At 41.4% G+C, this 12,975-nt stretch overlaps 1 protein-coding gene and 1 non-coding gene across 2 annotated transcripts; one reads left to right on the top strand and one right to left on the bottom strand.

The window, feature by feature from the left end:
• The first annotated feature begins 1,871 nt into the window (after positions 1-1,871).
• On the top strand, positions 1,872-1,953 carry Trnai-uau (transfer RNA isoleucine (anticodon UAU)). The gene has a single exon. It is a non-coding gene; the product is annotated as a tRNA-Ile (tRNA).
• A 1,003-nt stretch (positions 1,954-2,956) lies between these two features.
• On the bottom strand, positions 2,957-12,734 carry LOC135483708 (probable NADH dehydrogenase). Its single transcript, XM_064764705.1, has 8 exons — positions 12,392-12,734; positions 11,469-11,694; positions 10,464-10,634; positions 9,376-9,535; positions 8,515-8,645; positions 7,633-7,740; positions 6,360-6,501; positions 2,957-5,443 (listed from the first exon to the last, which is right to left on the bottom strand). The coding sequence occupies exons 1-8, from the start codon at positions 12,664-12,666 to the stop codon at positions 5,316-5,318; spliced, it is 1,341 nt and encodes a 446-aa protein (XP_064620775.1). The 5' UTR covers positions 12,667-12,734; the 3' UTR covers positions 2,957-5,315.
• Between the last annotated feature and the right edge of the window lie 241 nt (positions 12,735-12,975).

Here is a 12,975-nt window from a genome sequence, read left to right as displayed (position 1 = left end):
GATGATGAGTAGAGGACATTCTGAAGGACAACAAAATCTTGAGGAAGAACTTGGCTAAAGCCGAGGTTGAAATTCCCGACTTGAAAAGAAGCTATGAGACGATGGCAGACGATATGGTGGACCACAAATGGCGGTCAATGAGAGACAATCTGATGTTCTTTTGCATTCCGGAAGAAACAAGAGAGGACACTGAAAAAATGCTCAGCCAGTTTATTAGTAAGGAGCTGGACATTCAGGAGAAAGTTCGATTTGCCCGCGTCTACAGAATTGGCAAAAAGGATGACACTAGGGTGCTGGCTCCAAACTGTCCACATAAGGACGCTGTTTGCAGAAAGTGCGAAAAGACTGGACACTTTGCTAATCGTCGTGAATCCAAGACGTCTGTAACCGGAAGGCAGACTGGAGGCAACCACAACAAGAACTGTAGGTCAAAGAGTGGTGGTGTCAAACTAATAGTCAAAACAGATGAGTTTAAGTCGTATAATCCAGGGGGGACGTTGGTTTGTTGTACCACAAGTAGTGTTAATTGTTATGTAATGTTTGTAAGCCAGTTAATTGACGGTTTCTTTAAACAGGTACCGCTAGTACCCAGTGGCACGAGTCAGGCAGTGCATGATACCTGGCTGATAACTACTCAGGCAGCAGCATGAAATAGGAGGGTGCTACTCCCTATAAAATGGTTGATTTTGGCCTTCTTGAGATGTATTATCAGACTTTCATTGACAGTGTATCGAGTCTCATTCATTCGGAAATATTCAAACTGTCTGAAAACTCAAAAATCTTCAAAACATGACTTCATGTGAGATATTCTGAGATGGTCCCACTGCATGAATTGGGTTCTGTGCCAGGAAGTCTTCAATCATCATTCATGGGTCATTTGACTAAGATACTTGAACCTGACAGAAATGCCAGTTTCTGGGGAAAATGAAATGAAATAAAGATTTGACACACATGGTTCTTATCATTTGGCATTCTAATTTGTCTGGTTAGGACATAACAAAGTCTATAAACCGATCAGAAAGTTCCATTCAGAAGTAGGGGAGGCTGCTGGCTCACTGTTAAAGGGAGAGTCTTGAAAAATAAGTGATAGACGAGAAGTTCATCAGAAAATCAGACATGGACCAAGATACATCATCTGTACCCAGTTTAAGCCATGAGGATACAGAACAACCGCGATTAAAGGACAGGGAACGTCTTGAAAATCCGAGAAAACGATTTCCTTCTGACAGTCCATCAAAGGTTCGTGAGAGAAAAGAGCGCTACAAGCAGAAGAAATCATCAGAGAAGAAATTTCGTGGCTGCTTGGAATTTACGTGTGAGAGCGACGCAGAGAAACTTTCGCTTTATAACAATATAGACTTGATAAAAAAACACCTAGGTGGTGGAACCATATCGAAAATATCAAACTGCAGGTTTTTGGAATTCTATAAACTTCATAATAAGACAGGGGTCCAAAATACTTGTCGTGATGAGGAAATGACAGTTGAGAATAACAAATTACTCCAAAGTGAACCAAGTAGCAACTCGTACCAGTACTGTGAGAGATCAGAAATTGAGCAGCCATTATTCATTACATCAAAACAGTCGTTGGAGAACCTCTTCGATAAATTGTGTTTGCATCACCGGGACTGCACATCGAAAATGGGAATAATGACAGAAAGGATGGATGGGCATGTTGCTATTTTTGATATTGCATGTCAAAATGGTGTTCATAAGATGAGCTGGACAACCTCTCCTCATGTCGAAGGAGGACAATTTTTAACTATTTGTAACAGAGGAAAAACATCAAGGTCCAACCGGGGATTGAACCTGGGTCCTCTCGCTTATAAGGCCATCACTCTACCAACTGAGCTAAAGGGAATTCCCCTCTAGCCTGGGAAATTCCCTTTAGCTCAGTCGGTAGAGTGATGGCCTTATAAGCGAGAGGTCCCGGGTTCAATCCCCGGTTGGGCCTTGATGTTTTTCCTCTGTTACATTTGGCGCCCAACGTGGTAAAAGGGTACTAATAATTTGTTTAGATGCTGGTGTGTCTTTGGATAATGAATTAACCCTTTGTATCACGGAAGAACCTGGTTGTGAGGACACAACTTTCCCGAACAGGGGGAGTATGTAGAGGTGGCATCATTCCTACTAGCCCAGGCTAGAGGGAAATTCCCTTTAGCTCAGTCGGTAGAGTGATGGCCTTATAAGCGAGAGGTCCCGGGTTCAATCCCCGGTTGGACCTTGATGTTTTTCCTCTGTTACATTTAACCTAAGGATGGCACACGCCTATTTTGCTTCTGGGATTTTACCAAATCAGTACGAAAGAGTGTGTGATGGTGCTGGTGTAGGGAAAATTGGGGAAAAATCTTTGACGGCATTAGCTGAAACATATAAAACTGTGACTGACGCCGCCACAAAGGAATCGGAGGGTGATGCTTTGTTGGAAGAAATTGCCGCCTCTGTCGAAACAAGTGAACTTGATGGCATAGACATTGCGACAGATGCAAGACACTGCTGGCACAAGAATTCCAGATTTACTGATGTTTTGTGTTTGGGGGATAAAACTCACAAGGTACTTGCCCATGAGGTCGTGTCCAAATATGATGATCAAGCTCCAGGGAGACATGAACTCATAGGAACTAAGAAAATATATACATATTTAGATGAACAGGATGTTCCAGTGAGGGTGCACGCCCATGACTCGAACCCTCAGATCACCAAGTTTGTCAGGGATCAGCATGCTCCAACAATGAATTCTCTGGATACATGGCACATGACTAAAAACATAGCTGCTGGATTGAAAAAGCTGACATCGGGGTACAAGTACTTAGAAGGGAAAACCTGGTTTAGAGACTTGGCGGATAAAGCAGGTTCAGTAAAGACCCATGTGTATTACCACATCAAAAGATGCAATGGTGATCCTAAAGAAAGATCAAGGAAGGAATTGACAGTATCATTCCACACTATCAAGGCGATCACAGTCACTGTCATCCTGAGTCCCCTTGCAGGTCTGATCCTGACTATGAACCTAGCAAGGAACCGATTGTCAACCCAAAAGCAGTGGAGGCCTTGAGAAAGTTCCTTCATGGTATGCCTGTATACAAGAAACCGGAGTTGTACATTTGTTGCAAGGACACACATTTTGTTGAATCATTCAATAATGCGATATTACAGTTTCATGACAAAAGGATAGTTTTTGAGAAATCAGCATATATTATCCGTAGTAATAGTAACTTGGCTGTTTTAGATTGGAATGAACAGCAGGATAGGGAAGTAACTTCGACAGTATTAGTGAAGGACTCCAGAAAACCAAGGAGGATAATTGGCAGGGATATAAAAAAGAAAAAACTGTTCGGCTACAGGGGTATATTGTGGGAGCTTTGGATGGACAGTTTTTATGGCCAGGTTTCTTCATAGATGACAGACCAACCTATCACCCCTCATGTTGGTAAGACCTAGTTCATGAGGTGAATTTCTTAGTTTTATTTGGGCTGTGTTAGACCAAGTTTTATCATCATGGAAAGGAAGGAGATATTGCAACTGCTGGTTACAGCTGAACAAAAAGAGTTGATATGGGGAATAATTCATTTTAATAATTTGGATATTGAAGAACTTGATGTTATGCATCATGATGTTGGAATACAGTGTTATTCAGACTCAGTTGAAGCAGACACAGTTGATAGAGTGGTTGCTGCTGAACCTGTTGGAATTATTGATGACAATGTAGCATTACCAGCAGAAACTGTACAGGGTGGAGGGGTTAACATTAACCAAGTTCCAGCTGTGCCTGTTGCAGAAGAAAGGCAGCAGATGCGCGTGCCTCGTGATCCACAGAGAGAGGAATGTAATTTATGTTATTGCCAACCATGTGTTGCAACCAAGAGGCCAGGGTGGCTGGGGGCAGGACAGCCTCCCAGGAAAGGAAACAATACAATTAGGAAGGACTTGTACAAAAGATATTGGAAATTGATGAAGGATCGTGATGCATGGAATGATCACAGATACTTTCAGAAAAAACATAGGATGTTGCAAGAAAGGAATCAAGACCAGGTTGTTTGGATTTCAAGGCAAAGGGGTGACAGGGAGGTCATTCCTGACTGTGTTCTCACCCTGGTCAGGTGTCTTTACCCTAACCCTCGTGGAAAGCCATACATGGGACATATGTGGAACTAGATTTGGATATCATAAGTTACTATTTCACTGGTTGCAAGGAATATCACAATATAATTTGGACTTATTTTCAATCATGTATGGATTATGACTTTTGACTGTCAATTTCAGATGGATTTTATTTTCATTCTATTGGATTTATTTTAATGGATTATACACATTAGACTGGGACTGGGACTGTCATAGGACTACTGACTTCAGGGACCTGACAGCTTGGGAGGTAGGCCCTCTAAATAAGCAAAGCATGGAGCTTTGATTCCATTTCAGATTGAGCATGACATGTGCATGTGAATGCACTTTTTTTACTAACAGTGAATTACTCATAAATTTGTATAATTTATGCGTATTTGCATTACTTATGCACTGCAAATATGCATAAGATTCTTCAGTTGGGTCATTTAGAAGACAATTTTCCATCAAATTCCACTATTTTAAACACAGTTTGAAATAATCTTCCAAGGGATTTTGATTTTCATGATATTCATAATCATCATCATCACATTTCTGAGTCACAATCTGCCACATAACCTGAGAAAATTGAAAGAAAATGTGAAAATGTACAGGAGCTCTGAATTCAAATTTGCCACCCAGCCATTTGCCAACCTGGTGCCCGCCTCCACCTTTTATACCAGCGGTACCTGTTTAAAATGTCTTGATTTTCTATCATTGCAGTTGTCGTCAGTATGTCTTCACCCGACGTCCTTAGTTATGATACAGAAGAGATCGAGGCTTTTGCAGATGCAGAAGAGGTTGAGGAGGTGTTTTATGATGCGCAGGAAACCCTCGAGGAAGAGATCAGGCCGGACCAGCGCCTATCACACTCTAAACATTTTCAAATAGTAAAATAATTTTTAAAAGTCCTAAATAAGTCCTTCTAATCTAAGTAAAAATCCCTGACATTATAAAGCACCAAACTTTTCAAAAACCTGACTGACAATAAGAAAGGTTTAGATTATGATCTGAGAACAAGAGCAAGAATGAGGTGATTTTTTCGCTCTGGTTGACGTCATTAAGTCAAGTTGATTGTTCCGTATGATTGTTTCTCAGCAAACCAGACATTAAAGATGATATGTTTCATTGCACTTCTCACAACAGGCAAAGAAATATCCGCCTCAAAATACCACCTCATACTCAGATCGAAATCCGAACCTCTTTAATTTCGTTTAAAACTTTGATACATCCCTGCCGTACAGTAAGGTCTTGAGCCAGTCTATCGGGACCTGCATCCTCAACCGCCAGCTACCCAAGCGGGTCAGGTAGGCAGAACGCCACAACAGCCAAGAGTGGAAACCTGAAAAGTAATACAGGCAGACGTTACATTTTTAGAAGGACAGACAAGCAGAATGTACTATTCTACATGTATACACCCATTAGCAGGCCTAGAACTACAACTTCAACCACTAGGGTTTTTATCGCAACATCCTCGGTTTGATACTGGACAAGGACGCATTGCATGTGACCTTGGGCAAGTCAACTAACTTGCCATATCCTTTGCATCTACTTCATCTTCTTCATTCTCATATTGTTATTATTCTGTGTTCTCATATGATTTATCTTATTTTTGGAGCACCCCAGTTATGATTTTTACCAGATGGCCATCTTTGGCGTATTGGACCGCAGTCATGGAATTTCCACACTCAGGGGGGCCTGCTCACGGCACCTTTAGGGATTCATTCTACTCCAAGGTTTTATATCAGAGATTTCCTTCTCCTTGAATGGGTGCCTACCAAGGCTAAGGAGGCCAGTCCCCCCAGAATCCCCTCAATGAGACGCGAACCAAGAACCCGGGTAGTTGGAGAAGCCCATTGGAAACATCAGCGCCTATCACCGCCGAGGTCCCAGGTTTGTTTCCCCAGTTGGATCAGTTACACTTATTTTACAGAGAAGCCAACTCTCTCCGACAGTGTAGATTTCCTCCTGGAACATGGTTTTCCTCTTCCTCGTCCTTCTTACATTAAAAGATGCTCAGCTCTCAACTTAATATCTTTTAACCTGCTGCCAATGCCAGGGCAAGGAAGACTCAATTAATCATAGTTTAACTTGCGACAAACTCCCCCATGGCCAAGATAGACTTACTAGGTCAATATCTTCAACTGGCACCACAGTGGTACTGGCAGGCAATAACCAACCCACTTGGTCATTCATGAGTTTGGCTATTACAGCCAACGTAGGATTGGGAAATTGTACGCGGCCTTAGCAAGACCTACCTCTCAATTTGACCTTCGGCACCTCAGTAAGTGCACTGTAGCCACCGATATAGGCCATCATGCCCAAACTTTTATACACAAAAGGTTCATCGGTGTTTTTACTGAGCTGGTTGGCAAGAAACCGACCCTGTCTTTCAGCAACCTGAAAAGAGTCAAAAATGAGATTTTATTCATGCAATCCATCCTGAAAATCTTCACATTTTTATGCGGGAAACTCTGAAAACCTGGCTTTTGAAACAGGTTTCCATTGCTTAATATAACAATTTGTTTGCACAATCCCTGAGCCAGAACAGTTTGAACGCAGAATCCCTGACAAATGCTTAACCCTTTTAGTGTCACTCTCGACCTCAGGTCGAGATGGAAAAGCTACCCCGTTAGTGTCACTCTCGACCTGAGGTCGACAGGGGATATAACGTTAGAAAACAGCATGTACATCGTTTCAGCATTGTCCAGTCCGTGTTTTATATCTACCTTTCGAAAGAGCCAATCAAATCTGATCGTTTGGTACCGAATACTCATATGCTTTCTACAGTGATATTTCCCGCAATTTCGCTCTGAAAATCAAACCAGCGGAAACACCGAATTCTGACGATAGTTCAAAATAACATTTTCACCCCTAAAAATAACCAATTCATGTTGAAATTTCTTTAGCTTCATCCAGGATAGTGTACTAAACAATTATCAGAAGAGATCTGCTACAAACAATTACTAAAGTACATTTTAGAAAATTATTTCAAAGAAATCGTCAGAATTTGCGCGTTTTTCACACTTTTCCATGGTTTTTACCCAAAAATGAAATGACATATACGCATTTAACTGGTACCATCCTTTGCTCCAGGCAATTGCCTACAAACTTTTCAATTACTGTAAAGTGATAGAAGTGAACACTTCTGAGCTACAAGGCTTCATAAAAGAGTTACCTAAAAGCTGCTAAAACCCAAAAACATGCTTGACATTCTGGGGTAGGAAAATGTAAAACATGGTTGACACTAAAAGGGTTAAAGGACACACTGTATAGAAATTCTTGGCAGGCCGATTTTGCGTCTTTGACCTACCTGTACGCATGTCCCACGGGCCGGTTTCGCGGCTTGGGTAACCACCTTATGAAATCCCCTTATCTAAGTGTGCTTTATGAACAAACTTTTGCACCTCTGTTTTAGTGGTTTACTGTGCATCTTGTGTTGAAGCATTCCTGCATGGTCCAGTCAATCCTGGAACTTCACAAATCAGTGACTGGCTCTGCACAGAAATAACAGCATTGGAAGATCCTTACATGGGCGGTGCAGGGCAAGTTGAAACCTTCAATATCTGCACAATCGCCAATCGCAAAGACGTCCCCAGATGGGTCTCCAACAACACACAGTCGATTATCTGTCAGCAACTGAAATGGACAACCTACAGGTTGGACAAAACATAAGCAAGGGTCGACTGGGGGGATTTTCAAAAGTGGTCAGCACCAAAATTTGGCCAATACCCAGCTGTTGAATACTAATTTGAAAGAAATGAAGGACAAGTATAAATTCTTTACTTCAATCCTGTTTACCTGAAGGAGATGGTTCATTGCTCTCGCGAGAACTTTCAAGAAAGATTTGTATGCTTTTGGCAACACAAAAAATCCTTCTGTTTTCAGGTTCTGTCAGGCAAAAACACTGATGCCTGTTCTATAATATAATGTTTTATTCATTAACAGTTTTATCAGGCACAATTTTCAAAGATTTCAGAAAATGGATTTTTCACAGTCATTCATCAAAGTGTAAAAAATGTGAAGAACAGACCACACACTTTCTGAAACTCGTCTCATTGACTTAGGTTTCTTCAGCACATATCTCAATCTGGCTTGGTCTTAATGATCAACATGTTAAAGGGGGACTATAGGCAGGAGCAGTGGGGTTAAATTGGCCATCTGGGGGTGACTTATATGCACAGTAAGGCCACTGTTTCATGTCAGACTTAGCACTAAATATATCCCTCTTACAAGCGTGAATAATTTCGACATACTGTGAGATGTGAGAGACCCCTATTGCCGACTTCGTGTTACTTTATCTTGCCTGCCTAGCTGCTGCCTATATTGTCCCTTTAATAGTTACAACGTCTTTCCTATGATTACATATCACAAACATTTCTGAACAGCGCCTTTATAATCTCTAGTATTTACCTGTCCTGCATCATTCTTGGGCATATCAAGCTTCTTGGTGAAGGGTCTTGGGGCAAGGCCAGTACTCCATACAACAAGGCCACACGGTAACACAGTACCATCCTTGAGCACAACATGATTAGAGTTTACCGCTGAAATAGACAACACTCTGATTACATTACGTATTCATGTGTTACATAACAGTGTGAAATACAAGTCAGGATGTTTTTGTAATTTGAAAGCCATTGACCCAGCATTGTCAATTTTGCCAATCTGAAATTTCACTAGCACTGCCTAACTGGTTAATTGAAGCCGCATCTGATCCCGCATTAATGGCAACGAAGATAATCTGATGCGTTGAACTAGTCAGCGCAATATCATCCCGGTGTAATGTTTACCTTATGCATTATAAACAGTAGATACTTAGATGAATATAACCCCACTCGTGTACATCTTTACAAAACAAATTCAGTATGCAATCTCCTTGGATTCTTTTTGCTTGTTGTTATGGGCATGCGCTAATATTCCGGAGATGACCGCACCCTGAATATAATACTAATAGTGTGAGTGCCGAAATAGGCATACATATAGTACACATTAAGTCCTTCAAAGTAGTTTAAAAACTTTTGATCACAGCATAAAATTGAAAATAGTCCAGTAATGTTCGAATCAATCTAGATTCTTCGTCACCTAGAGTCTAATGTCACTGATCTGACACTTCCGATCAGTGGCATTAGACTCTAGCTGACGAAGAATCGAGATTGATTCGAAAATTACTGGACTATTTTCACTTTTATGCTGTGATCAAAAGTTTTCAAACTACTTTGGATTACTATCCCCAGCACAGATGAATGTTCATGAACACAAAGTCCTTGTTATTACCAGAAACAGATGACTTCACCAAGTGAAACCTTTTCCTGGCACGAATCTTCTTCTCAGCATATGCTTGTAGGCGTTGATCGAAGTTACCAAGTATCGTATTCGACTCGACCAAGGTGACATGGACATTCTCGCTCATCTTGGGATAGAGTTTAGTCACATCCTGAAAAAAGAAAAATTTTAGGCACCCGGTATAAAACGTGGAAATGAGTCAGGCTTGTAAAATGTTAACTGCGTGATTTTTTATTCGTTAACCGCGTCCTACTGCGTAATTGATTAGATTACACATGCACATCCTCATCTAACGGCCGCTTCATCTTTCATGCTGTCGCCATGATTCAGCTCAAAAACTGGTGCCAGTGGCGGCCGTAGTGTTCTGAAACTAAACTACACTGTGCTGACGATCTAAGGGGATTCCCCATCGAGTTTCTGAGTGTTGCCTGGGCCTAGGCAAGTCACAAACATAGGACGCCATATAACGTCTTACGCAATGCACAGTCTTTAGGCCAGGACGTCATATGGCGTCTTACGCAGTTCACAGGTTAAAGGACATGGTGAAACATCCCTTCAATATGCTTGTTCTTATTAGTAAATCATTTTTCTGAATGTCTTTTTTCAAATTTCCTTTTTTCAACTCTCAGACAGTGCGAAAAAAATAAATTACTAATTTAACAGCTTGGTGATAATGCTCTTACATGTAATAGCTTGGTGATAATGCTCTTACGTGTAACAGCTTGGTGATAATGCTCTTACGTGTAACAGCTTGGTGATAATGCTCTTACATGTAACAGCTTGGTGATAATGCTCTTACATGCAACAGCCTGGTGATAATGCTCTTATGTAAGAGCTCTGTTGGTCCTTTGAGCTCAAAAGAGACTTCAGATCAAGGGGTGATAGGTCTAGTTGCTAATAATTTAGGTATATTCTCATAACCTGCGTTTCATAGTTCAATTTCTCACTTGAATTTCAAACCTGTTAATGTGCAAATTTTTTTTTTTGGGGGGGGGGCGAAAGACCAAAGGATGTATTCCTAGAACAACAATCCTTTGGCAATTCAAAATTGATTTCCTGATTATCAGAAAATTGCTCACCTCTTTTACGAAATCATATAGCTCTGCTCCAAATTCCACACCTGTGGGACCCCCGCCAACAATCACAGTTTGCAGAAGACGTCGACTTTCTTCCTCTGTTATTCCCGGAGAGACGGACAGTTCAAAATTACTCAGAATCTTGTCCCGGATTCTACGTGCATCGGAAAGTTCCTGCAAGGAAACAATTTGGATTCATTTTCTTTAGAGAAGATCCACAGAAGGGGCAGTTGGTCTCAAGGTTTATAATGAATATTATGGGTTTTACGGCCTGTTCAAGGTAATTGCATCAGCCTTACAAGCCAGGGATCCCAGGTTCGAGTGCAGTGCCTTACAGTCTAATCCCACCCCTATTTATGCGCCCGTCAGATGGGCAGAAACTGTGGCCCATTGTACAACATGGTGATGCCAGAGCAACTAAAAAGGTACCTTACGGGTGGACAGTAGCCTGGAGTGGACTCGCACTTCTATACATTTTTCCCGAAATTGGTGGCTTGCATTGGAACTAACTTTTTCCCCCTTGTCCGTCATTAAAGGCATTCAAGTGTGTTGGTCAACCATGACTATCTCCGTTGTCCCTCCACCATAAGGCCTAGTTTCCCCTTATGACATCACTATTTCGGACACTCAGCGCCCCATTTCTAGAAAGGTGTATACACACAGGCAATTGGCTAACAGCTTTTAACCATAACCATAACCTCACCCAAAACTACCAAATATTTTTACAAAGGCACTTTTCAAAGCCAAGCGGCAAGCGCCTTGGTCAGAAGCTGACATACAATCAAACATAATGTAAAACAGATATTCCTTTTATCTATCTGGGCCTATGCTGAAGTAAACAAAAGATAAACTCCATCCAAGAGTGAGACCCGAAGAAACTGCACGTGTAATGGAATTCTCATCAAGTCAAAGACAGAGTTGCAGGCCAATAACCCCACAACCTTCTTTTCTTGACTGGCTAAACCAGAAAAGTTAGAATCCTGAAAATAATGTGATTTCATAATTCACCTTCAAGAAACAAGCATGTTCCTCTACTCCAGGGACACCAAAAGTGTTACTCAGTGCACCGACTCCTATGACTAGTTTATCATAGGGCAGCTTGAAGGTGACATCATCACGTATTGTACTCTGGCAATCTAGCGTTTTCTCCCCGATGTTCAAACCTCGGGCGTACGCCAAATGAAAGTGGTCTGAATGACGGAATCTGGTTTCTCGGACAGGTTCTATGATTGACCTGAAATAAAAGATTTTTCAAATCAGCTAGTTAATTTACTAACGAGAGGTGTTGAGACTATGGTCAGCTGGCTGGTCATCATTCACACTGCAGTACTAGTAGTTTCCATTAATATCTTCTTTGGAAGAGGGAATCCCCAAAACTATAATTCTAAGAATCAAACATTTGCTTAATAAAGCAGTTTAATTCCATAATTAAATACAAATACCAATCATTTCAGCAAGTTGTGTACACAGACACTCTGCAATGCCTGATCTTTAGGGCAAGAAACAAGGGAGATCAGTGGCATAGTGATGAGAGCACTGTGCTCATAAATAGGGGGCCTTGGGTTCAACTCTTGGAAGAATTGCCTTGTTTTGTGTCCTTGAGAAAGACACTTTAACCCCAAATTGCTCCATCTTTTGAATGAGACATAAAAGAAGTTCCTTGTGCATGGTGTCTATGCCAGAGCAAGCAAAAAATCCAACCAAGTGAGAAACATGAGTAGCTTGCGATGGCATCTACCTCTGGCTGAAGACAATAATCAGGTCAATGAACCCAACTGGCACCTAAATGTTGTGGCATATAAAAGAGGCTCCTGCTGGTTCAGAGGATGAATATACCCAGGTGAACGCTGAAGAAGAAGGAGAAGGGCAAGCAACTGGCTGAGAAGTTGGAGGGTCCTGGCATCACACATCAAATATCACCACTAACTCACCTGAATTCAAGGGTCCCAACAGTAGTGCTGCACAGAAGGGGCGTGAAGAGGAAGTGGTTCCTTGGAGAAACGACAATCACGTCAAACTTTGTCTTATCGATGCTTTTCAGTACGCTGTAGCTCCCCCATCCAGTTCCAAGAATCACCAACCGTTTTCGCTCCGATTTTGTGCCCATGTGGCGACAGAGTTGCACAAGTGCTGGACATGCTTTTTGAAAATGTTTTGACCACTTCGAACATAGCACTGGGACACTTGATCCAATGATAGCCTGCATATTGAATGAGTCTTTTTTAAAAATGATTTCAATCAAGTTTCCCCCGACTATAACTTTAAAATGTTCCTCGAGGAAATTTACATTTTGAGAACTGGCTTCAAAGGATAGACCATATTATATTGGCAGTCTGAAAGAGAGGCAGACATGGTTATTATCATCCTGCAATTTATAGGAATGCCACAAAATCCATGTCATTTTTCTTCTCAGAGTACTATTCGATTAGGAGGCCGTCCTACAAAACAATTAGGCATTAAAATGTCAGTTGGCTCCGATAATAGTGTCACACAGTGCAGAAAATCGAGGAACCTC

The sequence above is a fragment of the Lineus longissimus genome, chromosome 2 (assembly GCF_910592395.1).
Source record: "Lineus longissimus chromosome 2, tnLinLong1.2, whole genome shotgun sequence".
Lineage (NCBI taxonomy): Eukaryota > Metazoa > Nemertea > Pilidiophora > Heteronemertea > Lineidae > Lineus > Lineus longissimus.
This window is presented reverse-complemented; position numbering and strand designations above follow the sequence as displayed.

Coding starts and splice junctions, on each gene's coding strand:
- LOC135483708 (XM_064764705.1), bottom strand. CDS start 12,666: ATGCAGGCTATCATTGGATCAAGTGTCCCAGTGCTATGTTCGAAGTGG. Junction 11,695..12,391: donor GTTGGGACCCTTGAATTCAG/GTGAGTTAGTGG, acceptor CTTTTATTTCAG/GTCAATCATAGAACCTGTCC. Junction 6,502..7,632: donor ACTTGCCCTGCACCGCCCAT/GTAAGGATCTTC, acceptor GACTCTTTTCAG/GTTGCTGAAAGACAGGGTCG.